Source organism: Cynocephalus volans, chromosome 13 (genome assembly GCF_027409185.1).
Source record: "Cynocephalus volans isolate mCynVol1 chromosome 13, mCynVol1.pri, whole genome shotgun sequence".
Taxonomy (NCBI): Eukaryota; Metazoa; Chordata; class Mammalia; order Dermoptera; family Cynocephalidae; genus Cynocephalus; species Cynocephalus volans.
The window spans coordinates 5,239,899-5,266,918 of NC_084472.1; the positions used below are offsets into that span (position 1 = coordinate 5,239,899).

Sequence of the window (27,020 nt, forward strand, 5' to 3'; positions counted from 1 at the left end):
GAGAGGAGACATAGGAATTAGGAGGTTGTTGCAGTAGTTCAAGTAAAAGATGATGGTGGATTAGATTAGGATTATTGATAATAGTGGAAATGGTAGAGCTCAAATTCAGGAAATATTTTGGAGGTAAACTGTTAAGAGTATCATTCAAATTGGATGTAGGATATGTGGAAAGAGGGGAATTACTGATTGACCTATGAGTCAGATGACTGAGGTGGGGTAGATTTAAAAATCAGTATCATTAAGGAGGTGTAGGAACTGGAAGGCCAGGCTTTTGAGTGGATATTCAGTGTGAATATTGAAATTGTCAAGAATGACAATAGGTCTAGTGGTAGAAATGAGGTAGTGATCAGATACAGAAGTTATTAGTGAATGAGGGAAAAGTGCCTGAGTGTATAAAGATAATAGCCAAAAGGAGGTATAATATTCAATAATGTGTGTTTTAAAGGAGCTAGAGTTTCTAAAGAGAGTAGAAGACAGAGTTTAAAATCCATCAAACTACAGTGTTTTCAAGTCCAGTCAAAACTTGATGGGGGCTTGGTTTACGACATGAAGAGATCTGGCCTCCTTGGAAAAATAGTAAAGTTGGACTTGACCAGATTTGATGACACTTTGAAAGTAGGAATTGAGGGTGGTGGAAGCCAAGAATTACCTGTGGGTTTCTGTTTTGTGTGACTGGCTAAATTGTGATGAGGAACCAAAATAGAGGATACTGAACTAAGACCCAGATGTGTTGGGGAAGATGCTTGTGAGACAGTTGAGTTTGAGAGGCCTATAAGATTCTCAAATGGAGATGTTCTGTAGGAAGTTGGATACAAATATCTGGGAGAAAACCGAAGGATGGACAGAGATAAATAGATAATGACTGATCACATTTTCCATTTCTTTTAAGTAAATGTGACTTCTGGATCAATATGGTAGTCTAAGTTCACATATTTTCTTCCCTTCCACTTAAGAGCCCAGTAAAATGAAATAAAGGAATACAATTGGGAATTAATTCTAAAAACCAAAATAAAAGGAAAAGATTGCATCAGATATCTAACAGGAAAAATGGAGATGCTTGCTACAGAGTGGAAGAAACACCAAAACAATTTGCATAAAAGGGGAGTTGTGTTAGGAGTAGGAGCGACCTTCCCAGCTAAACCTCAAAAAGCCTCCAGGTTTAGCTTCGTGGAGTGTAGGAGTAAGAAATAGATTTGAAAATAGCAAGATTATTTGAAGACTGGTCTGTAGAATAACTGCATGATTTGATAACTTATCCCCACCGTCATTCTTCAGAAAAAGTTCCAAATAACACTGGGCTTATCTCTAGGGAAAAAAATTGGAGAACTTCTCTCTAGAGAAATTGATGGGAACCAACTGAAAAGGAATAGGGTCCCCAGAGTCAAGGCTTCCTCATTCAGACACTATAGGGGAGGAAGGTGTCTTCAACCTAATGACCAGACATGCAAGAAAAACAGGACAAGTACCTTGAAAGAAAGAACAAGGTAAAGAGCAGACCAACTGATCATGAAGGAAATCTTTAGGAATAAAAAAAATCTTTATAAAACTGATTATCTTTTAGAAAAATTTGAGAAAATGGCATATCTGTATTATGAAAAACAACAGAGCAAGAAAGCATTTGCAAATTTAAAATTCAATTGGAAAAATTATAAATTTAAAGGGGCCAAAAAATGTTATTGGAATGTCATAGAATACAGAACAGACAGATGGGAAATAAAACAGGAAAAATATAGTCTAGAAAAATAATAAATAGGAGGGAAGAAATTACCAAGGAAATAATTGTAGAAAATTTCCCAAAGCCAAGGAAAAAAACAGTGGGTCCTTAAATTGAAAGAGTCTACAGAATGCTGAGCAAGATGAATGAAAAAAGACCTACATCTAGACACATCCTCATAAAATTTTACAACTTCCAAGTTAAAGGATATTCTAAAAGATTTCAGAAAGAGTTTAAAAGAGTTCATGTACAAGAATAAAAACCACATTGCTGTCGGACTGTTCATCATTAGTATCACTGGGCCTTAAGTGGTCAGTGGGAAAGTTATTTTGACCTGTCAAATTGTTGATCAAAAATATGAATGCAAAATAAAGACATTTTTAGACAAGTAAGAACTCAAAGTTTACTTCTCATACCATTTTTGAAAGGTTTAATTGAGGATCAGTCAAACAAAACAGGGCAGAAAACCAAGAAAGAGAAAAGCATGGGTTGATGGAAACAATTGCTTTAACTGGGAGTTCAGTTAAGGGGAGCTCTGGAAGGACAGCTGTGCAGGAGGCATGGGAGACAGATGGTCCTGATGGAAGCAGTAAGTGAGGTCTCTGAGAAGAAACTGGGACCCATAGGATAGCAGAATAATTTTTAAAGATACACTGAAACCTTATTATTATGTGGCCCACAAGAAAGAAAAGTCCAAGCACAGAAATGCCAAGAAAACACAAAAGTTCAAAAATAAAATAATTGTCCATAAAGGAATTAAATATGGCAGTTCATTTCTTATTATAAAAATCTTCAAATATACTGAAGTGGAGAGAAGTGCCCTGGGCTCCCGAGCTGGGGTGGGGGGTTGGTGGGATGAGGGCCTTGGCCACACCCCCTGACACGCGCAACCAGCCCAGTGATGACCACCAAGCCACCGCTGGAAGCCCCCTGGTCTCCTGAACCGGGGTGGTGGGAGGCTAAGGGCTTTAGCCACAGCCCCCTGACATCTGCATCCAGCTCAGCAGCGACTGAGCCACAACTGGAAGCCCCCTGGTCTCCCTGCAGGAATGAGGGAGGTGCCATGGGCCTCAACTATACCCTGTCTTCCTCCTTCTCCCACCCTATTTCCTTTCCCCTTCCTGCCCTCCCTCCCCTCAACTGCTCTGCAACAACATCTTAGAATGTAAAAAAATAATATTAATAAATAGACTTTTAAAAATATGTATATGTACAGAAGTGGAGAGAAGAGTACAATGAACTCCTATGTTCTCATCACCCAGATTCAACAATGACCGAGAATATGCCACATTTGCTTTACCTACCACTTTTTTTACTTTCTTTGCTGAAGTAAAAGCAAATTATACACAGCAAATAATTTTTACCCCTACATTCTTCAGTGTCAATCTCTACGAAAAGGGACATTTCTAATCGTAATGCCGTCATGACACCTAACAAAATTAACAATAATATCTTGTTATAATCTGAAATTCAATTCATGATCAAGTTTTTCCAGATGTCTCATTAAAAAATGTGTTTTTATAGTTGGCTTGTTCAAAGTGATCCAAGCAAGGTCTTTGTATTGCATCTGGTTGTTGCATCTTTACTCCACAGTGAGCCTCCTTTTTTTCCCCCATGCCATTTCACATATTAAAGAAACTGCATCAGTTGACCTAAAGAACATCCCACATTCAGGATTAGACTGTTTCCTGTGGTATCCTTTAATTTGGTCCTCTGTCCCTCTGTATTTCCACCAATTTAAAGCTAACTGTAAGAGCTTGATTAGATTCAGGTTTAATATCTTTTGGCAAGAAGACCTTATAGGTAATGCTGTGTGAAATGCAGCATGGTTTTCAATACTTTGTGGAGTTCAAGGAAAAGTGTATTTTATCTTGAAATCAGAAATATTGTCCTTTGACAATATGACTTTCTACCCTAAAATGTGGTTGTGTCAAGTAAACTACTTTTAACATAGCCTTAGTTTTCAAACCTGTGGTCTTGACAGGTCAGATATGTAAAACAATTAAGCATTAATCAATTATAACAGAAAAATTCTTTTGATTTAGTCATTTGATTTGTCATCAAGACCAAGGGCATGATGACAGTGAATTTTGGCTTGCTGAAAGAAAATACTATCTAAATTCTAGTCACTTAAAGGATTGGGGGAAAAAATGTTTTTTAAAAGGGGGCTGGCCGGTTAGCTCAGTTAGAGTGTGGCCCTATAGAATCAAGGTCAAGGGTTCAGATCCCCTTACTGGCCAGCTGCCAAATTAAATTAAATTAAATTAAAGGATTTGAAAATGTTTGCCTTTTGGTTGTTGCCATTTGTTTCCTGGTTTTTGTCCTCCCTGACTGTCATTTGTAGAGTTAGTTTCTTTAAAATTTTTAATATAATTAGTATTTAAATTTCCATGTAGTGAAAGAATGCAAAATAGTAACAATATCTTAAGAAAATAGTCGTGAAAATAAATGACAGCTCCAAACACAACCTATACGTTTAACTAAAGAAAAGCTCCCTAATAATGATAAACTTCAGGACAATGGTAAGGTGCTTCCCAGAAAGCTTTTACTAACTGAATTTAAACCACAAGTAGTTGGTAACTCCAACCAGAAATCGATCCATTGTACATAATGAGGATGGACAGCTAAAGAGTTTCCAGAAATTTCAAAAGGTTTCTTTTCCTGAGCAGGATAACTTCTACACTTCATTGGAAGATCAGATTTCATAGCTCACTGTGCTTGAAAGAATGCAGAGTTTGGAGAGTGCTAAAGGCAGGAAATGGGTCTTCAAAATCAGCATGCCCAATGAGTCTCTTCGATGATCTCTTTGGATATATAATCCTGATTAAAAAGAGAAGGTAGATGAAAATTTTACAATTATGCCATGGAAAAACATTAGCTAGCAAGCATTTACTTCATGCTTACTGGTTTTAATACAATATATTGAAATATGGATTACAAATGTTTTTGGCCTAAATTCGTTAAGTGCACAAAACTCCAAAAAAATTTTTGTTTTGATGTAATGAAATCTCTAATAATGAGCACTTAAGTTTCTTTAAAGTCTTCAGTAGATGTTGAGTTTACCCTTTGGACTCAGTTGTTTACCTTTTCATCTCTGATTACTAATTTTCATTAATCATAGAATCTAGGAGAAAAATATATCACGTATATTTGTATAATACAAGTATTCCAAACATTATTTGATTTTCAATGCCACTTAAAGATTATTTGTAGAATGTGGTTATTACAGCAGTGGACATGAAATCAGGAGGCTGAATCATGATCTTGGCTCTAATCCTAGGTTATGGAATGTTGGCCAAGTCATTTAATTTATCTGGAGTTATTTCCTCTTTTATGAGTAAAGGAGTCAGACTGATCATTTAATTCATGACTCTGTCATACAATCTAAGTTTTGAAAAATTTTACAAAGACCATGCCCAACTTTGTTTTCCTCTTCAGCTCTTGTCATGCTCCTTAAACCAACAAAGTGTGGAAAACAGATGAGATGAGTTTTTCTCCTCTTTGAATTTATAAAATATAGGAATTTATAAATTTGGTTTAACTTTTTAAATTTTTAATCTGGGAAGAAGTGAAATTCCATGTTAGACCTAGTAGATGCTAAACAAAAATGAAACATAACTTAGCATTTAAAGATAATGTTCACAAAAGGAAACCCAGAGGTCTCTGTTCCAGTTACTATTGCTACTAAATGATTTACGCCAAAACACAGTGGCTTAAAACAACAATCAGTTAATTAGCTCACGAATCTGCTCTTAGGGGTAGCTCTGCTCTGCTAGGATAGACTGAAGACTGGGGCTAGTTGAACACTTGTCCAGCTCTACCCTTTGTAGCAAAATTCCTTGAAAAAGTTTTCTCTGCTCACTGTTTCCATTCTCTCCTGCCATTTTCTCCTTTTGAAATTATTTTTTGAACTTCAAGTAGGTGACAAAAGAAAAAGAAAGATATTTTAAAAAATAATTTATTCTGAAATAATTTTAGACCTAGAGAAATCTTGCTAGAAGGGTAAAAAGACTCCCGTATTCCCTTACTCAGATTCCTGTTACTAATATTTTATCATCACATTTGCTCCATTGCTCAGTAACCCCCCAACACACACTCACACACAATCATTCGTTTTTGTTTTTTTAATCTTTAGAAAGCAAGCTTCACACACGATGTCCCATCACCACTAAACACTGCAGTTGATGTTTTTCAACAACAAGGACATTCTTCTACATAACTAGCATACAACTCACCAAATCAAGGGAAACACTGCTACCGCAGCTGCAAACCCCATTCAGATGTCACCAGCTGTCTCAGTGGTATCTCTTGTTCCTTTCTGGTGCAGGATCCTGTCTGGGAAAATGTGATGCATTTAGTTGTCATGTCTCTTCAGACTCAATAAATCTGAAATAGTCCCTTAGTCTTTCCCTTGACAGTTTTAAAGAGTACAGACCTTACATTGTGTAGAATGATCTTCAACCTCAACCTACCTCATGTTGACTTATGGCTAGACTTAAGTCACACATTCTTGGCAACATCATCACTGAAATGCTATGTGCCTTATGTCAGGTGACACACAACATCAACCTGTCCCCATCACTGGTGATGTTAACCTTCACTTCCTGATCATGTTGGTGTCTGCCAGATTTCTCCACATTAAAGTCACCACTAACCCTTTTGTAACTGATAGTATTTTGTGGAGAGTTTACTAAAAATACACCAATATGTTCCTCATCGAATCTCCACCCATCAGCCTTAGCAACCATCAAGGATTCCTGTCTGAATCAGACACCTCTGTGACAGTGCCAAGTGGTGATTTTCTGTTTCCTTCCTTCCTTTTGCATTTATCAGTTGCTGTGGAAGAGCTTTCACCTTCTCCTCCATTTATTTATTCATTTATTTATAAGGACTCATCAATTCTTATTTTATTCACAGGTGGTAATCCATTATTATTTTAATGCTCTAATTCTCAATTTGACCAGTGGGAGCTTCCCGTGTCTTTTCAACATGTCCCATAATTCATTGAACACTTCCTTACTTTCTGGCACAAAAAACTATTTCAGGCTCATTTTGTACTTCCCCTGACCCAGCCCCGGACTCAGTCTTTTCTCCAAGGGATTCTGGTTCCTGTTAGTGGTAGGTATTTGTGCACTTGGGTGCTCAAAGCCTCTGGGTGGGGCATTATCACTTCTAGGCCCTCTCAGCAAAAACAGCTAGGAAGATATCTACACATAATGTTAGCAGTCATACAATTTTAATATTATGTTGGAGCTTTGAGTGCAGGGCAGTAGCTCACAAAATCTCATGATGGTGCAGTCAGTGAGAAAAATAAACTTTTATTCTCTTTGCCACCCCCTCCCCAGGAATGTGTAATCCTCGAAATTACAGTGACACACCTCCAACTTCAAAGAGCACAGTGGAGGAGCTGCACGAGCCCATCCCCTCTCTCTTCCGGGCACTCACAGAGGGAGACACCCAGCTGAACTGGAACATTGTTTCCTTCCCTGTTGCAGAAGAACTTTCACATCATGAGAACCTGGTTTCATTTTTAGAAACTGTGAACCAGCCACACCACCAAAATGTGTCTGTTCCCAGCAATAATGTTCACGCGCCTTATTCCAGTGACAAAGGTAACTGTCGACAGTTGACTTTTTCTGCTCCGCCTCCTCATTTGGTTTGCTCATGTGGTCTGTGACACTTACATTAAGATGATCTTTTGGAGCAGCTTTTTGGTTTTGAATTTATATAGTCTTACATAAATTCTAGATTTCAATAACACTGATCCTTGACTAAATGAGGGGGCATGTCAGTATATTGTCAGAGCTCCTTCATACTCCTGGCAGTGTAGGCTATATTGGAAAATCGATAATTGTGGTATTTATTTGTGTTAGGCTTCAATTATTCTTTTTATAAGATAGCAGCAGTGCTGCTGCTTACCTAATGCAGTATTTCTTATTGTCAGGTAATGTTTCGTGTCCCATGAAGTCAGGTTTTTATAACAGCATTGGCACTACCAATGCTGCCAAGGTCATCAGCTAAATTTCTTTATGAGCAAGTTGGTATTACAGACATCTCATTTCCAGGTATAAACTGACCTCAGCCAGTTCTCTGCAAATGGGGGCTGCCGGTCATAAGGGGAACTACATCAGAGAATGACTCATACAAATATGCGAAGCATATTAAAGAACATGTATTAGTGAGGATAGGTCACATCATAATTTTGGAATGGAAAGGGTATGTAACTTTTATAAAGTCTTTGATATTTTCCAATAAAAGGCACCACATAATATTACTGTAGGAGAATAAGGTAATTATGAAAATTACAGTTATTTCTCAAAATATGAGATGAATTTGTATAATACTGTAACTTGTACCCTTTATTGTTTATAACCTACCTATACAAAGTAGTATGTACTTCAGACATTAATAGTAAAAGCAAAACAGCTTTTTTTAAATGACAGAGTAAGAATTTTTATTTCCTTTTAGGTTAAAGTACTTTATAAAACAAATTCTAAGTTTTGGAAAACATCAGAAATATATGGAATGTGATAATAATAAGATGTTTTGCTACCCTTTTCCCCATTATTAAAATGTAAATAATTATAGATATTAAATAATAATTCATAAATTTTGCTCAAACGTTACCTAAATTCATGAAATAATTATCAGAAAGCTAATTCCTGGAAATGCCAACTATCCTGTAAGGCAGAGCTAAAGTTTCTCCTTGACGCCTTCCCCAGGCACCCCTTCCCCCAAAGAGAAATAGTTACTTTCTACTCCTCCTCCCTTCACTGGTGGTTCTGCTTGTTGTCTGTTTTTAACTTACAGGTCCACCATCTTCTGTCCTTCTACTTAGTTCCTTGGATTCTCTGATTATTCTTGGAGTCCTTAATGGCTGTCCCGTCATAGGTGTTCAACAAGTATTTGTTGAATAAATAGATGAAGTGAATTTAGTACTGTCACAGTCACTTGGAGAGTGGGATGCTTCCCTTGCCTTACTGCCAGTCCCTCTGGTCTGCCTGGACTAGTGCTGTGTCCACTTCCTGAGTTTCCATTAAGCCTTCCCTACTATTCAGACCCTCAGTGATTCGTCAGTTCAACAAATGGCTCTGTAAAAACATCAGCCTTTGATCATGTACTGCCTATTAATGATTTTTATTTATTTCATGTACCCTAGCTAGGTAAGTCATATGGGGTTAGCCCCTAGGAGAACTAAAAATTGAAACATGAAAAATGTTTGTTGGAAAGCAGGACTAGAAATCACTATGAAGAAGTATATTTTCTAATAGTTAATGCTGATTTGTGCCAAGCATTGCTAATCACTTTGCATCATTTGAATTACTTAAGTTTGTTTATTTTATTATAAATTCTCAGTGTGACTTTGCAACGGTATTTTTCAAACTTCTTTTGGCTAGAGGATTCTCTCTTCAAAGTAAATATTATCAGAAATGCCTCGTTTAAAAAGCACAGCTTTGTAGCATAGTAACATTTTTAAGCTCAATAATCTAACCTTCAGATCAACTTTGACATCTGATTAAAGACACTAAGGAATCCTTTTCCTTTCTTCAGCTGGAGTAGAAGAGTCTGGCTTGCTTCTCTACATAATTAACAAATGAATAACATTTTTCCTATACCTTATCATTTTGTGCTGTGCAGACCGGCAATGAGAGAACTAAGATAAATAACAATTAATAATATTCAACTGGGTATTAAAACATTTCTAGTTTTTCCTCTTTCTTGCTCTGAAATCTTAATGTTTTGTTTTTCAGAACACATGTGTACTGTGGTTTATTTCGATGACTGCATGTCCATACATCAGTGTAAGATATCCTGTGAGTCCATGGGGGCATCCAAATATCGCTGGTTTCACAATGCCTGCTGTGAGTGCATTGGTCCAGAATGTATTGACTATGGTAGTAAAACTGTCAAATGTATGAACTGCATGTTCTAAAAAGGAAAAGAAATGCAAACCAAAGCAATTTAGTCAAAAAGAAAGGTATGAAAAGCTATTCTGTGCGTCTTCTGGTTGTATCATGATGCCAGCAAGTTAAGAAGATGTAAAGAATTTGGAATGAGTTACTTTTAAAGTATGACATATCCAGTAATGTGTTAAATTGTATGATTATAATTGCTCTTACTAACTTCATTGCCCGCTAGCAAAAAGCCCTTTCATGTGACTACATGTACAACTTTGGTCATATGAGAAGCAGGTACACAGAGAATTCCTTGAATGATCTGAGGGTTTTAACATAAAGCCTGATGTTTTTTCTTCTAGCATTTCAAAAGCTTTTTGTTTTCAAAGTATTAGCAGAAGAATGTTAGCGTGAATTATGATTTCTTCATGTGCTACTCCTAAGACACTGAGTTTTCATAGTCGTATGTCATTCTTCACTGTGCCTTGTACTGTTTGTTCATCTGTTTTATAAATAGGGTAGATATTCAGATATGTCTCTGAAAACTCACATAGAAATCACCATAAGTAGCTTAAATTTTATAGCTTTTTATGTGTAAAAGCATTTAGAAAATAAATGTTTTCTAAATTCTCTAATTGAAAATTCTTACATCTGAAAATCCATCCCATAATAAGCTAACAAAGCTTTAGGGAAAGTTTCTCGTTCTCTTCCATTCCACCTGCCCAAAGTACTGACATAGGTAGTGATGAAGAATTTTTACCACAAATTTCAGGGCACACCTATGAAACTGCATTAAATACACTGCTGGGGTAAATAGTTAGCAAGATAAAGCATTTCTGTGACTTAAGGTACCAGCTTAGAGAGCACTAGGGTTGGGGAACAACTGCCTATCAGACTCCACTTAGAGCACCAGCTTGTGCCTGCAGTGAAACGGCCTAGCTGAAGGGTAAGGCTGTACTCCAAGCGCGAATGAGCCTGCCCAGTCTCAGCCAGGACAGGTGAGTGATCGATCAGAGGGGAATTGAAGAAGAGAATTTATGGGTTTGACCAGGGAAGGCTGAAATGCTGGGAATTATGGGAAAGAAATTTAAAACTATTCACACTCATTATTTTTGTTATTTTGTAATCTTTCATTTAAGTTTATATCTGGACCTCATGTTCCTACTGAATGAGCATAATCATATTATGAGAGGTTAAGATTATGAAATTTAAGAAAAGAATCTCTGTTGAAAATGGCTTTCACTCAAATACACTACAGAATATTTAGTCAGTTTTTAATACAATGTTTCAATAAAGATAAGCTTACATACTATGTGCCCTTCACAGACTACAAATCTGAATCTTCAAGTGTGAATCTAGAACATATTTATATTACAGAGACTCAAAATTACTAATTTCTCTAGTGCGTATTTGAATTATAAGTAACTTTTTAGTAATACCTCTTTATACATCTACATATTTTAGTATATAATTAATAGATAATGCTGTTAGATACATTTTATATTATTCATTATTTGAACAGTAGTTAATTACAAAATCATTTGTAATATTATGATTAACTATTATAAAATGTAAAGTCTTAATACCTTTTCTGTTCGTTCAGATAACTAATAAATATTCAAGGTACTTTACCCTTTTAAAAACTTGAGAATTAGCTCATGGATTTATTTCGTTGGTAGGAAAACATTGGGGTATCCTTTTCTTACTTTTACCTAGAATGCCTCTGTTTAAAAGTGCCTTGAAAACATTTTAGCTCCCCTTTCTTCCCTTAGCTTTAATACCTATAAATCTGAGGGTTCTCTTGAACTTAAGAGAGGGAAAAGTTTAAAGGAATCTGCAGCCAACTGCTCCATTTCAACTTTGTTGTTTTCAAAGTAATTTCATACCTATGAGTGGAGGAATGTTTTTGTGTTTATTGGCAACATGCTTAATGTTTTCTTAATGATGACAACAGACACATTTAAACTGTATCTTTTGTGGGTCTTCATTATTAAATTTTAAAATGTAATATTTCTTTTCCACCCTCTACATTGGGAGGATAATTTCTTAAATCACATTGTTTTAACTGATTTTTCTTACCTCCGTTTCTCCCACTGGAAATGATCACTAGATGTAATGATCTTTCATATTTAAATTTTGCTTAATTTTTCCGATTTATGAACAGATTAAAAGAAAGAGTTTGCCTACAGATTTCATTTCCAGTTCTATAATGTATTTCAGGTTTTGAGTAATAATACTTTTCCAAATTGAAAATGTAACATTTGAGAAGCCAGTAGCTTCATTAAAATTTAGAAGCATTACCATTCTAAGCACATTCACTTCTATATTGAATCTTTGGTAAAAATTCTTTTTTTCTTTTTTAATCAAATATTAGGTTGTTACCTTCTTTATAACCAGATCAAAAACACTAGATTTTAAATCAGTGGGCATTATAAAAGTCATATATAAAAGGGTTCTTTCCTATAGTAAGATATGTGTTTGCTAGCAGGTTTTTCTGTTGTTTTTTTTTATTACCTATAACATTTACTTATTACTGAAAGTGTACTCATAATAGCGGCACCAAATAAAATAATAATTTAAATAAAATCTAGTCTTTGTTTACATAGGATGCTATAAAAGAGAGGTCTTCATTTAGAAATATGATTTCTAATGTTTCAGAAAACAAAATTGATATGTCAGAATATTTGAACAATGATTTATAAATCAGAGTAACATCAAAATGAAGAAAAGAAACTAAAACTCTTCTGAAAAATGAGGTTAATATAAACAAACCACATTTTAAAGATTTGTTTTTATGAAATCTTCTTTGAAGACTTTAAAAATCTATTGCGCATTCCCAAGAGTCTATGTTTATTGTAGTTTATGTGATCTACAACATATAAAATTGTGTATTTTTTCTTTGGTCGTCCCTATAAACAAGAAAATATTTTAATAAAAAATTGAAATGAGTGTGAGTCATGTTTTTCGTTAACCTCAGCGTGGAACACTGAAATAAGTTTGACATTTCTGTCTAGTGGAGTTAGTGTTTAAGAGGTTAGCAAAGCATGTCCTGTTCTCTCCGGATGTCCCTGAAGGTGCTGTTGGAATGAGGGATCTTTAAACAGTTTGCTGTCTGCTTTTTCACATGCTTTATTCCGGTGTGGGGGAATCTTTGAAATGAATACTGAACCGTTCTTGTTCTGCGGCCTTACGATGCCACCCACCTTCACAACAACTATCTAATGGTTGGGAGTTAGGAAAAGATCAAGGTGGGAAAAGACCTTCCCAGCTGTCCCAAAGCGATTCTCACGGGATAATGTCACTATTAGAATTATGCCATAGGCTATGCTCTCATGATGGAGTTAGCATCATGTCACAGAATCCACATCTGAACCACCTGGTCACTGGGGGGGCCTCAAGAAGGGAAGGCAGGAGAATGCCCGAGCAACTTAAGATGGAGCTGAGGAATTTGGGAGGTAGGATGAGTTTCAAGGAAAGACAGAACCTTTGATTGGGAATGTTGTTCTTTCGCTCAGGGTGTCCAGAAGGCAGCTGGGCATGTGGAGCGGAGAGTCAGAGGAGGGTGAAGCTGGGGTGCAGGGCTGGGAGGGGAAACCACCAAGCCTGAGAAGGCAGGGGGACATGGAGCGCTCCAGCCTAGCACAGAGTTCTGTGAGCCACACAGACACCACCATGAGCTCATGGTGGGAGGAACTGGGGCTCTCTGGCCTTTTAGTTTTTTCCTAACCAATTAAAAGCAAATTCATTTTACCTCCTTTTATTTTAAAGTTTGTGCTTGAAACATGGTGTTAGCAACAACTCCAGGATTTGGCTTTTGAGGTAAGAATTCTCCTTAAGGAAAGAGAAAAAAGGTTTCTGCCCTCTCCCAGTAGTGATGGGAAGTCCCCGGAGTCTGTGCCGTGACTCACAGAATGAAGCCTGGGAAACTGCAGACCCCTGCCAGTCAGGGTGACAGAAATTCCCTCATTGGACTGAAGGTAGCCACTGAAGTTAGACGCAGTCGCTTCCAGAGTATCTCTCCAGCAAAAACAATCATGTTGCCCACCCTCCCAGTTCCATGCTATACCCAGCTGCCAGTGTCATCTTGCTGGACACTGCAGGTCACTGCTACTGCCACTTCTGCTTGTGCACAAATAGCAAGCCTCTGTACTCCTCTGCCTCAGACAGGTATGAGTAACCCACTAGGAAGTCGGAGCAATGGCAGATGACCTGCGTTTTGTTTTCCAGAAGCTTCCCCTGCTCCAGGGTGTTCTGCTGGAGGGAAGAGAGGAAGTGAGCACCTTTGAGGCCCTGAGAGAGAAGCCAGGAAGAGCCTCCCTACCCAGGCCAGGTCTCCAGACTGTGGGGACCGTGGCCTGCACTCAATATGCCTTAGACAAGGCCAGAGCTCTGGTCTGGCCACCAAGACTGCGGTTGCCTCTTTGTAGGGGTTTCCACTTGGGAATATCAGCAGCCCAGCCCTCATTGTCCAGGGCCCCCCAACTTGCCTGCAGAATTCTGTGAGTCCCAAGATGGGTGGCAGAGCCCCTCTCCTGGCTGATGCTGGATGGGATAGGTCTCAGGTCAGGTTTCATTTGATTTAAAGAAAACAGACCCACTGGGTTTGTGGCATTTGTGTCCTCAGCCTCCTCCTGGACTCAGCCTCCACACACCTCCACCTCCTGCCTCACACAGCACCTCCTCCCCTCACTCCCGTCACCCTGGCTCTGCCTCCTTCAGCACATGAGCCCCTTCCACCCTCAGGGTCTTGCACAGATTGTTTCCTCCGCTGGGTCTGCTTTTTATACAGATCTGCCTCCGTGTTCTGGTTCAGGTCTCAGCTCCAATCTTACCTCTTTAGAGAGGTCTTCCCTGACCGCTATTTCTAAAGTGGCAGCCCTTCCCACTCACCCCATGCCATTACCCTGTTTTATTTCTTTGGTAGCAAGTAACTCTCCAAAAGCACTCATCACTTACTTGTTTATCATCTGTTCTCCTCCTAGACTGTGGGCCCATGATGGTAGGGACCTGGTTTCTCTTATCACTGCCTTAAACACAGCTCCCCAGCACCCTAAAGTGTCTCCCGCATGGCAGACACAGACTCTTCTGCAGACGGATGACTGACAGTGATCTAATCATATGCCTGCATAAGACGGTGGCTCCTGGTTGACCTCAGGAAAGCCCCAGCTACTCAGCAGGCCTCTCAGTGTCCTGCAGCCTGGTCCTACTCTCCCGCCACACCTACCTCACACCTCTTCATCAACAGGCCAGGTTGCAGTCCCACTGCTGTTGGTCCTCCTGTAAGTGCTGCTTCATCAGCCTGGGACACTTGTCCCTCTGTGTCCCTCATTCCTTTCACTGACTGGCTCACTAAGGTCTCCACTTAGCCTTTGACCACAGGGAGTAGCTCAGGAGGTAGCAGGTACTGACCCGCCACACTTCCATCTGCTGTCCAGTTTTGAGTGGGCCATTTACAGAAATATGCAGATAACACCTTTAGTCATGTGGCTCAGGGCGTTTCTAGACTGCTGACCCATGGGGGACTTTTGAGGAGTCCAGGGGACTTCTTTAGCAACCTAACGAGAAGACCATCCATGTTTTTGATGTGAATTTTTTTGGTGTGCTTAAGGGCAATTTTTATTTGCAGAAAAAACTATTCAGAAATGAATATTCATATTAAAAATTAATGTTCAATTAATTTACAAAATCTTCCATATGGTTTTTGTTTTTGTTTTTTTGCCCCTGGCCAGTACAGGGATGGAACCCTGAATCTTGGTGTTATCAGCACCATGCTCTAACCAACTGAGCTAACTGGCCAGCCTGCTTCCATAAGTTTTTAAACACAGTTTACAAATATTGTTTCTATTTAGCAGCCTAACCAAGCAACAATCCGTACACATATCTCACAGCCACTTTTACAGCACCCTCATTCAGTGTTTGCTATACTTAACTAGTAAACTCGCTACCAAAGTGAACCTGTTGAAAGTCCCAGTGCTGCACATAAACTTAGAAAGATTTCAACTTAAAATTAACTCTAATTCAGTTTTTCAATTATACATTTTAAATTTGAATTAAGAGGCTGCTCTCTAATAAACCAAATCTCCTACAACATTCAAATATCCCAATTCTTAACAAAAATACTGATAATGTGGTTTTGATTTTCTCATCCCAGATCCTCTAAATCATTCTTAGGTTGAAAAACAGGTTCCCATTAAGCAAGATAATTAACCAAGGTTTCTTATAACCTCAGTAAAAATGGGTGCCAGAGAATTTGCAAACTGACAGAGGCCAGATCAGAGGACAAGATTTAGCTAGACATGTTCCAAAACATGGGTCAAGGAGGACCTGCCCCTGGATTTCCAGGGGACTTTATTCTCAGGAGTTTGTCATGGCTGACCACAGGCCCACCTTTCCTGATCTCCCCTTCCGTCCTTATTTGGGCCTCTCATTTTTTTTTTTTAATGGCTGGTAATAGAGACCTGAAACAATTGTAGCTTAAACAAACAGAGTTTCTTTGTCTTTTTCTTGCATATCATGAAGTCTGAAGATAGGGAGCCACAGCTGGAATGGAGCTCCACATGGTCACCAGGAAATAGGCTCGTTCTTTTTGCTCTGCCATCCTCGAGTTTGCCTTCTGGAGCTCCAACCATATTATATGCTTTCCAAGAACGAGGAAGATTAGTGCAAAAAATCTACACCTGCCAGCCATGCCAACCTTCGGGAAGCCCATGCAGCAACTTCTGCTTATGTCTCACTGGCAACCACTAGGTGCAGGAGTGACAAGGAATTAGCACCTGAAAAAAGTTCCTAATTCTCTTAGTAAGGAAGGAGAGCATAAAGAAGGGGAGAACAGTAGGTGCCAAGCACTATGTGTGGGCGCTTATAGCATCCTAAATACTTCCATTCAGAGTATTTTTCACCCTGGGTGGTAACTGACTGTTGACCTGGCTGTATGCACCCTCACCAAGATGAGATTATTAGTTTAACTTGAGTACACAAAGCTAGCACCTGGCCCAGGTAGGAAAGCACTGGTTCTCAACAGAGGGACAGATGAAGAAAGATGAGGTTTTGATTATGAAAAGGGGCATGACTTAAAATGATCTAGATGAAGCTAGCTAGTAGCAATTTCCGAGTGGTTTGGTTTTGAAGAAGTATACATGAGTTGGATAACTTTTTTTCACGTCTTAACAGTAGCCTTTTTATCTGTGTAATAGAGTTTCTCATTTAATACAGCTACATTTTTCTCTTCGGCTGAATTTCTCTAGAAAAGATCAATGTTCTCTAGTTTTCTCTGTTGTATTTGGAGGTGAAATAAATTATTTCTTTTAAGCCAAAAAGCATCTGTAATCCATGATTGTGCCAGTTTGTTGAAGCTTCATTGATTAGTCTGCATTAACTTTCATCCCTGAACAAGAGAACCCAGCCTTGAGATTCTTCCACATTAAAAACATGAACCAAGGACCTTTCTCTTAGGTTTCTGGAGTAGTCATGCAGGACAGAGCTTTCTAAAACAATGCTTCCAATGGGAATATAATGCAAGTCACAGGGGCCGGCCCGTGGCTCACTCGGGAGAGTGCGGTGCTGGTAACACCAAGGCCACGGGTTCGGATCCCATATAGGGATGGCCGGTTCGCTCACTGGCTAAGTGTGGTGCTGACAACACCAAGACAAGGGTTAAGATCCCCTTACCGGTCATCTTTTAAAAAATAAATAAATAAATAAATAAATAAAAATAATAATAATGCAAGTCACAAATGTGAATCACACGTGTAATTTTAAGTTTTCTGATAGCCACATGAAAAAAGCAAAAAGAATGGGTAAAATTAATTTAAATAATATATTTTCTCTAATTCAATACATCCAAATTTCAACATGTTATTTATATAAACAATTATTTTATTTTATTTTTTGGCAGCAGGCTGGTACAGGAGTCCAAACCCTTGACCTTGGGGTTAGCAGCACTATGCTCTAACCAGCTGAGCTAACTGGCCAGACTATATAAAAAATTATTAATGAATAATTTAGGACCAAAAAAAGTATTAGGTCCTTGAAATCTGGTATATGTTTTATCTTTAGAAAGCATCCCAACTTGGACTAGCCACACTTTCAGTGCTTGATAGCCACATATGGCAAGTGGATAGCACAGATCTAGAGGACTTATACCATGTTAATACATTTTCTCACTTATTTTCCTGCTGCTCTTCTGTCTAGTTCTATATGTTATTGAAAACTGGTATTCAGTTTCCAGCTATTACTGTTGTATTGTCTGTTTCTCCGTTCAATTCTGTCAGTTTTTGTTTAATGTATTCTGGAGCTCATATTAGGTGCATATATGTGTATAATTATTATATCTTCTTGATGGGTTGACCCTTTTATCATTATAAAATGTCTTTCTTTGTCTCTAGTAGCAATTTTTACCTTAAATACTATTTTGTCTGATATTACTGTAGCCACTTAGCTCTCTTTCGGTTATTGTTTGCATGGCATATCTTCTTCCATCTTTTTGCTTTCAACCTATGTGTGTCTTTGAGTCTAAAGTGTGTCACTTGTAGACACCATATGGTTGAATCATGTTTTTTCAATCCATGCTGCCAATCTCTGCCTTTTAATTGAAAGTTTTAATCCATCTACTTTTAATGTAATTACTGATAAGGAAAAATTTATATCTATCATTTTGCTGTTTGCTTAGTATTTGTCTTTTGTCTTTTTGTTCCTCGTTTCCTCCACTACTGCCTTTTTCTTTTTTGCATTAAATACATATTTTCTAGTGTACCATTTTGCTTGTTTGGTTGGTTGGTTGGTTTTTTGGGGTTTTTTTTGGCAGCTGGCCAATATGGGGATCTAAACCCTTGACCTTGGTGTTATAACTCTAGTGTACCATTTTAATTCTCTTGTCATTTCTTTTGCTATATATTCTTTTGAGTTATTTTCTTAGTGGTTGTCCTGAAGATTACCATTAACATCTTGATTTATAACAATCTAGTTTTGATTAATACCAGTTTAATTTCAATAGTATGCAAGAACTTTGTTGCTATGTATCTCCTTTCCCTCCCCTCCTTTGTGATGTTATTATACAAATTACATCTTTGTACTTTGCCCATCACACAGATTCATAATTATCGCTTTATGCAGTTGTCTTACAAATCAGATAGGATGGGGAAAAAAGAGTTACAAACACAAAAATACATTATACTGTCTTTTATATTTACCTCTTTAGTTACCTTTACTGGTGTTCGTTATTTCTTCATGTGTATTCAATTTACTATCTAGTGTCCTTTTATTTCAACCTAAAGTACTGCCTTTAGTATTTCTTATAGGGCAGATTTGGTTGCAAAGGGCAGAAACACAATTTAAAACAGTTCCACAACAACAAAAAGGTTGGGAGAAGGCTCACATACCCAAAAAGCCTAAGGATACCATGCTACAGACATGACCAGATACAGGAAATTGTCTCTCTTGCTTGCAGCTCTGTGGTACCCTGCACTGGCACATTCTCAGGAACACACGTCTCCAGGTGACAATCCCAGCAGAAAGAGATCATCTCTATTCAGAAAGCTACAGAAATTCCAGGTAAGACTCACACTGGCCCTGGGGAGGAGTCAGTCCTACTAAATCACATGGGCACAGTCGGGGAGTAGAGGGTCCCCAAAGGAAATACAGAGATCACCAGAAGAAGGGCTTTGGATGAAACACAAGAAAAAACTGAAGATCTTCACTAGGTCTGCTTTAGGAGAACTTTCAGCTTTATTAAGTTGTTCTCTTGACAAATCAGCCAAGCCTATACAAGCCAGACTTTATAACAACTGGAAATCTGCATGTTTAAAATATTTAAATATCTGTATTTTTCATTACAGGCCTGGCAATTAATTTTTTTTCCTGGTTTGCCATGTTAAAAATTTGTACTAATTAATCTAATAAATCTGTCAAGAAGTATTCCTTTAGCTAAAATATGAAAAGAACTTCTATGAAGGCCAATTTAAATCTCAAGTATGTGGATATTTTCTTAGGATAAAATGTATATTTTGAGTTTTAATAAAGGGTGTTATAAATATAATCCATAAACAGAGACTTATTCTGCTGTTGCTACATGTTGTACTATTCTTTTAAACTATTCATAATTTGTAAAGGAGTAATGTAATAATAATTCGTTATAGCTTTTTATTTCCTTTATCCAGATACACAGTAAAAATACTAAAAATGAGCAGATCCAAAATTTAAGAACACTATTAGATCCGATACTTCAGCTGCAGAGAACCCAGGAAAAAAGTTTACTGATTTTTAAGGCCTCAGTATAGAATATAAGCTATTGTGTTTAATGTTTCTTCCACTTGATAGGAGTCTGATCATGTATTCCCTGCCTTTGGAAAAAGCTCAACATGCTATTCCAGATTTTCTTAACTGTTTTGAATTTGCCTCTTTTTTTTTTTTTTTGTCTTTTTCGTGACCGGTACTCAGCCAGTGAGTGCACCGACCATTCCTATGTAGGAACCGAACCCACAGCGGGAGCGTCGCTGCGCTCCCAGCGCCGCACTCTCCCGAGTGCGCCACGGGCTCGGCCTGAATTTGCCTCTTATTTAAGTGGATTTCCCCCCAGATTGTAGCTGAGATTTTCTTCCGAGACTGGTAGGAGATTCTTTAGGTTTTGTTTTCTTTACAAGTATAAATTGAGACATTGGTAATTAAACTCTTGAAACATGCCTATTGGCATTTGGTTGAATAAAACATGTATTGGTGGAATCAGTGTGTAGACTGGTTGTGGGGTACCAACAATTACTGACAGAAAGCTGTGGGCACTTCTGAATGTTTTACCAGTGGGACGATTTCATTTCAAGGACCTCTTAGCATAAGAGTGTGTTTATGAGTTGGTGGTCAAATGAAGTAGGCAGTGAGTAAAGCCATATGACACCTGGAGATGGTTGTAGCAGCTAAAGACCTTGCCAAGCAGCATTTTGATGTGTTTAGTTCCAGTGGCCAAACTTTTCATTTCTAGTTCACTCATGGTGGCCGATTTCTGCATACATTTCATACGTACTTTTGGGGTGTAAGCTCATGTTCAGCGGGACTTTGTCTGTGCCATTCCTAGGAAACCTGAGCTATGGAGATACACTTTGTAGGAGGATTTTTGTTTGCTTCTGCAGCTGCTCCAGGGGGTTACCAACCCAGAGACCCTTGATGTTAGTTTCTCAGGTTACAGGAGTAAGTGTAGGTTGGTAGGATACATTTGAACTCCAGAGTAGCATGAAGGCATGATCATGAACTGTCAGGGAGACATTTGCCCCACCCAGAGCCCAAACCAATACAGTTGTTCTTTTATCATTTGTTCTTCCATTTGCAGAAGGGGATTTTTTTCCCAGTCCACCCTTTTGCAAAGGGTGTGGCCTTTCACGTGTCCCAGCTTCACGGGAAGACAGTCCCACCTTCGTGGGCCTACGCCTCATCTTCTGGCTTCTGCTTTCCCCCATTAAAGCTCATGTCTCTTGCTCACTGCGATTGGCTCACACCCCCAGGGCAGGAACAAGCAGTGTCAGTCTGCCTTTCAGTTTCAGCATCAGACTTCTCTTGTTTCTTGTTTTGATCTGGGAATTTCCTTAATTCTTCACGAGCTCAGCTATACATTTTAAAAAAGGTTTGGTCATGTTTTGTCAGCATTTCTTGTTATTTTTTACCTGGATTTTTTTCTAGGCAATCTAATCTGCTGAAATGCTGGGAACAGATGTCTGAACAATTACTTTTCAATATAAAGCATATACATTAGTAATGTCAAGGATTCAGAGAAGGATGGTATCAAGAATCTGATGTGCCATAGACATTAACTGGAGTAACTTCCTGCTACTGTGACCTCTTGGTGGCCTCCTCCGTGCTGTAATAACCCTGCCTCCCAGTCACAGCTGATCGTTCCCGACCTAAGCCAGGGAACCCCATCTCTGTCTCAACGATTTGAAATTTGAAGACAGTACTCAGAAACCAGGTCACATTAATGGCACCACCGTTGAGAAAAGTTCTACCAACTTCTCTAGAGTTGATCTACTGACTGCCCTTCCCAATTTGATTCCTTTGATTCTGAGAGTTTCCCCAACAACTTTCTAATGAAATGCTTATTTCTGTTACCGCATCCAAAAGAACGTAAACCAATACTAAATTGCTTACAAAATGCATTTAAAATCAGGTTAGGGATATTAAATCATGTTATAAATGCTATAGTAATTGAACCAGTGTGGCACTGGCCTATAAATAGACATTTATAGATATATATTTGTAGGTATAGATAAATTCCAAATGCATAAAACACTGAGTAGAAGATAGAGATGGTGTTGCCCAACCAGTGAGGAATTGTAAATAAATAAATGTGGAAACAACTGGATAACCACCTGAGAAAGAATAAAGCTGGAATCACAGCTCACACCTTGTACCAGAATAAATCCCATATCAACCAAAGATTTCAATACAAAAAATTAGGATTCTAGTCAAGGTGGCAGAATAGATGGTCCCCAGCATCACTCTCTCCCACAGGTCAACAAATTTACAACTATTAAAAATCAATGACAGCCAAGCTGGGGCCGCTGGAGCTCAAGGGAAGAGGAGGAGAGACCTACAGAGTGCATGAAGGCAGGAGAAGCCACGATAAGAGAAAGAAAGGATAGCACCTGCCATATTGAATCCTGGTCACTTCCAGGCTGGAACTGGTGAGCACACAGAGCAAGACATGGCAAAAGCCACTGCTGTGCCCTTCGGATGAAGTTACTTGGAGGCAGTGGGGAGAAGAGGGCCTTGGTGGTCCTCAGGCCATCAAGACCACTAACAGGGTTCCTGTGAACTCACATGGGAGTGAGGGGGCACAACAACTGAAAAAAGGAGCCACTCACAGGCCAGTGAGTCATCACAAGGGACCAGCACAGGGCCTGTCCCATGGAAAGTGTTTGGAGCACAGGTGGTGGGGGAGACAAGCCACCTGGGGAACAGCAAGGACAGCTGATCTGCCCCACAAACAGTGTAGGACCACTCAGTGGAGACTGGTCAGGAATATAGAACTGCCGGGGGAGAATTTTGGTGAAAAGACTCAGATCTGGACCAGAGTTTCTACACAACCCAGGTTTACCAAACCTCACAAGACCTGGCAGTACCTACAAAGTCAATCACTAAAACCTGAGCTGCACAATAAGCCTTCCCCAGAGAATCATCAGCAAAGCAGCAATTTAACTCAATCACAGGGCTCAAGTGCTGGTTCCCACAGGAAGTCCCCCCATTTTAGAAGTAAGCAAAGGATAACAAATTAGTTCCAGTGCAGAGTTTAAGTGTTGGGAACAGCAAATAATCCAACACAGAACCGAAGAAAAAACAAAATTCCCACAGATCAGAGACAAAGTTTGATATTAACTAGTAAAGGTCTAATACCACCAAAGAACACCTATAAAACCTAGAAGGATTGGAAGCCCCCTGGCCTCCCATGCCAGGGCTGGGGTAGGGCTGGGAGCCTCAACCATGCCCCCCGACACCCATAACCAACCCAGCAACAACCACTGAGCTGCCACAGGGAGCGCCCCAGTCTCCCGAGCCGAGGCAGTGGGGAGATGAGAGCCTTGTCCACACCCCCTGACACCTGCAACCAGCCCAGTGATGACCACTGAGCCACCACAGGAAGCACCCCAGGCTCCTGAGCCAGGGTGGTGGGAGGCCAAGGGCCTCCACCACACAACCCCAATATCTACAACCAGCTCAGCAATGACTGAGCCACCACTAGAAGCCACCTGGTCTCCCCCCAAATTAAAAAATACCAAATGTATGACAGCACAATTATGTGTGATCATAGGCTGATTAGTTCTTAGTCCATCGAGATGTCTTATTTAAGGGGAATGTGTGAGCAATCTTCATTACATGGCCCTGAAGTTAGAACTAGATGCCAGGTATAGTTTCACACTTGAAACCCCCAAGTTTCACGGGTCTGGAGCAAGGAGGGGAGCACTTCCCAAGCAGGTTGCTGGTTTCTCAAAGCTTGGTAGCCAGGAAACCAACGTTGGAGGTGATACGCATGTTGACTGGAAATGATTTGACTTGAATGCGCTATGTCTGATTAAAGATTGGTGTTGGTTGAGGATATTATATGTACGGTATTACATTGCATGTACGGTAAATCACTGTATGTATTATGTACTGTAAATCTTATCACGTGCTTGCTTATGTGCATGGGGTAAATAATGTTATGTACGATAATACATGTATGTACTATAATACATGTATGTACTATGTACTGTCTAGAATATTGGGTACTAGCATAATATTCATGTGGTAAATCACTTAATGCATGATATACATAGGGCATCTGTAATTTTGCATTGTGGTCTCAATACTGACAGTACTTGAGAAAGTTGTTTTTAAAGCGTGCAGGGAGTTGTCTAAATAGAACTTCAGCTTTGGGTGTTGATAGTGGAGTGAAAGGCTCTCTCCTTGATTGCCCTATTTTCTCCATTTTTGGTTTACAAGACCAAAGTAGTTTTCTATACTAGAAGGACTCTTCATTTGAGGAGTTTGTTTTCAGCTAGGTTGGCGAGGGGTATGAGGGCTAGGATGATGAGGAAATATAGGATGGGTGCTGCTTGGCCAGTGGTGATGAAAGGGTGTTCTACTGGTCACCACCAATTCACATGAGTATGAGGAAGTCAGATACTAGGATTCAGAACAGGCACTGGCTGAGCGGTTGGAATATGATGCTGTGTGGTTTGGACAGTTGAAGGGCAGGGATGAGTGCTAGGATTAGGATAGACATGATGAGGTCAAGGACTCCTCCTAGTTTGTTGGGGATGGAGTGTAGGATTGCGTAGGCGAATAGAAAGTACCATTCTGGCTTGATGTGGGGTGGTGTATTTAGGGGGTTGGCTCGGGTGTAGTTGTCGGGGTCCCCTAGGAGGTCAGGAGAGAACAGGATGAGAGCAAGGAGGAGTAGGGCTAGTACAAGGGCTCCTAGTGCATCTTTAATTGTGTAGTAGGGGTGGAAGGGGATTTTGTCTGAGTCAGATGAGATTCCTGAGGGGTTGTTGGATCCTGTTTTGTGAAAGAATAAAAGGTAGTTGATAGCTAGGGCTGAGACGATGAAGGGCAGGATGAAGTGGAGAGCAAAGAAACGTGTGAGGGGAGCTTTGTCTACGGAAAATCCACCTCAGATCCATTCTACTAGGCGTGTGCCAATATATGAGATGGCAGATAATAGGTTTGTGATTACTCTTGCTCCTCAGAAGGATATTTGTCCTCAGGGCAGGATGTGGCCTATGAATGCTGTGGCCATAACTGTGAAGAGCATAATGATGCTGATGTTTCAGGTTTCTAGGTAGGCAGAGGATATGTAGTATGTGTGTGATGAGGCAGATGAAGAATGTGGATGCCCCGTTAGCGTGCATGTATCAGATGATTCAGCGATAGTTTAGATCTCAGCAGATGTGGGTAACAGAGGAGAATGCTGTTGTTGTGTCTGCTGTATAATGTATGGCCAGGAATAGTCCTGTGATAATTTGGAGTAGCAGGCACGTGCCTAGTAATGAGCCAAAATTCCATCATGCCGAGATGTTCGATGGTGCCGGTAGGTCAATGAATGAGTGGTTGATGATTTTGAAAAGGGGTCGGATTTTTGTCTGTTGGTCATTAGGTGCTTGTAGTTGAAGTACAACAGTGGTTTTTCATGTCACTGGTCATAGTTGCAGACCTGGGAGCAATTATGACATATACTGTATTTTTGTTGAGTGTTGTTATTGGTTTTGTGGGGTTTTCTTCAAAACCTTCTCCTGTTCATGGTGGATTGGGGCTCATTATTAGTGGCGGGGTTGGTTGTGGGATCGTGGTTAATTTTGGGGGTCTTTTTTGGAGCCAATGGTGTTTTTGGTTTACTTGGGGGGTATAATGGTGGTGTTTGGGTATACCACTGCTGTGGTTACTGAGGAGTATGCTGAGGTTCGGGGTTCAAATGTTGTGATTTAGGGAGCTTTACTGCTGGGGTTGGTGATGGAATTGTTTGTGGTTTTATGGATAATAGATTATGATGGGGTGGAGGTTGTTAATTTTGAAAGTACAGGTGATTGGGTGATTTTTTGAGGGGGAAGGGGAGGATTATTTTCATGGGGTTTCTGCAGGTGTAGCTGCGTTATGTAGTTACGGGTGCTGGTTGATGGCCGTGGCTGGTTGGTCTTAGTGAGTATTTTCATTCTTATCGAGATCATGCATTGTTATTAGATCACTCGAGGAGATCACATGGCAGGAATGAGGGAGCGCCAAGGTCCTCAACCCCACCCTCTCTCCCTCCCTCCTTCTGCCACCCTATTTCCTTCCCCTGCTTGTCTCCCCCTCCCCCACAACTGCTCTGCAACATCATCTTAGAATGTAAAAAAATAATAACGTTCATAAATAAATAAACTTATAATAAAAAAAAAATTAAACCACAAGAGTACCAAAAAAAGAGAATTATTTTTTAGTCTTAATGTGGGGAAAACCTTTCTAATTACAATTTTGAAAAATCTAAAAGCCAGTAAAGAGAAAATTCGTACATTTTACTCCAAAACTAAAAGTTAAGTTTGGGAACGGGAAAAGAAAAACATAAACAATGAAAAACACAAGTGGAAAATTGGTAAATTTTTTCTTGACAAGGCTGTAAGAAAATGGGTAACAACCTGATTTTTAAAAAAGGCTGAAGCATATACGTGGACTATTCACAGAACAGGAAATGCCAATGACCATTAAACTCGTAAAAAGATTCTTGACTCTCTCAAAATCTGAGAAATGCCAATTAGAATATGAACACGTGAAATAAAAACATAGAGATGCCATTTTTCATCTCTCAAATTGACAGTCATCAAAAAGCTATATAACACACAACATTGGAGAGGCCGTGGGAATGTAGTTTTCCACGGTCTCTGTGGAGGGAGGGGCGCATTTAGCATTTATGCACTGATCCAGCTAATTCACTCCTCTTCAGGCATTCATCCTACAGAGCCTACTTAACACACGTGAGCAATGATGTGCACACAGGGATACCCACCGCAGCGTTGTTTGTCATGGCAAAATATTGGACCTCAATGTCCAACAGTGGTAGCTGAGGGAATTATGATACGTTCTTATAATGGAATACTAGGAACTGACAGGGATCTTCTCTAAGACATAGTGTTAGAAAAAAGCAAGGTTCGGAACTATGTATAGTTTGTTAAACTATGTCCATAGTTTGTTTTGAAAAGAGAAACATTTATGTCATATTTGCTTCTATGCAAATAATATATCTGGAAGGATTCACAAGAAAATGAAAACATTGGCTTCCTGCAGGGAGGAAAAGCGAAGTTCTGAGGGTCAGGAGTAGGAAGGAGACTTTTTACTGTATGCCATTTTATACCTTTGAATTTAAAGTGATCATTTTTGGTGACTGGCCTGTTCTGGGATCTGAACCCTTGACCTTGGTGTTA

At 39.4% G+C, this 27,020-nt stretch overlaps 1 protein-coding gene across 7 annotated transcripts in view; it reads left to right on the top strand.

The window, feature by feature from the left end:
- Positions 1 to 27,020, top strand: part of TWSG1 (twisted gastrulation BMP signaling modulator 1) — an 81,279-nt gene that overhangs the window by 37,762 nt on the left and 16,497 nt on the right. For 3 of the 7 annotated variants that reach the window (XM_063077361.1, XM_063077360.1, XM_063077359.1), the window contains exons 4-6: positions 7,060 to 7,326; positions 9,466 to 9,576; positions 19,055 to 19,158. In XM_063077361.1, coding sequence (XP_062933431.1) covers positions 7,060 to 7,326; positions 9,466 to 9,576; positions 19,055 to 19,158 — 482 coding nt within the window. Of the gene's footprint in view, positions 1 to 7,059; positions 7,327 to 9,465; positions 11,058 to 19,054; positions 19,159 to 21,270; positions 21,418 to 22,098; positions 22,860 to 27,020 lie in introns of those variants that run through there. The other 4 variants (XM_063077363.1, XM_063077364.1, XM_063077362.1 and 1 more) reach the window with 4 other exon arrangements.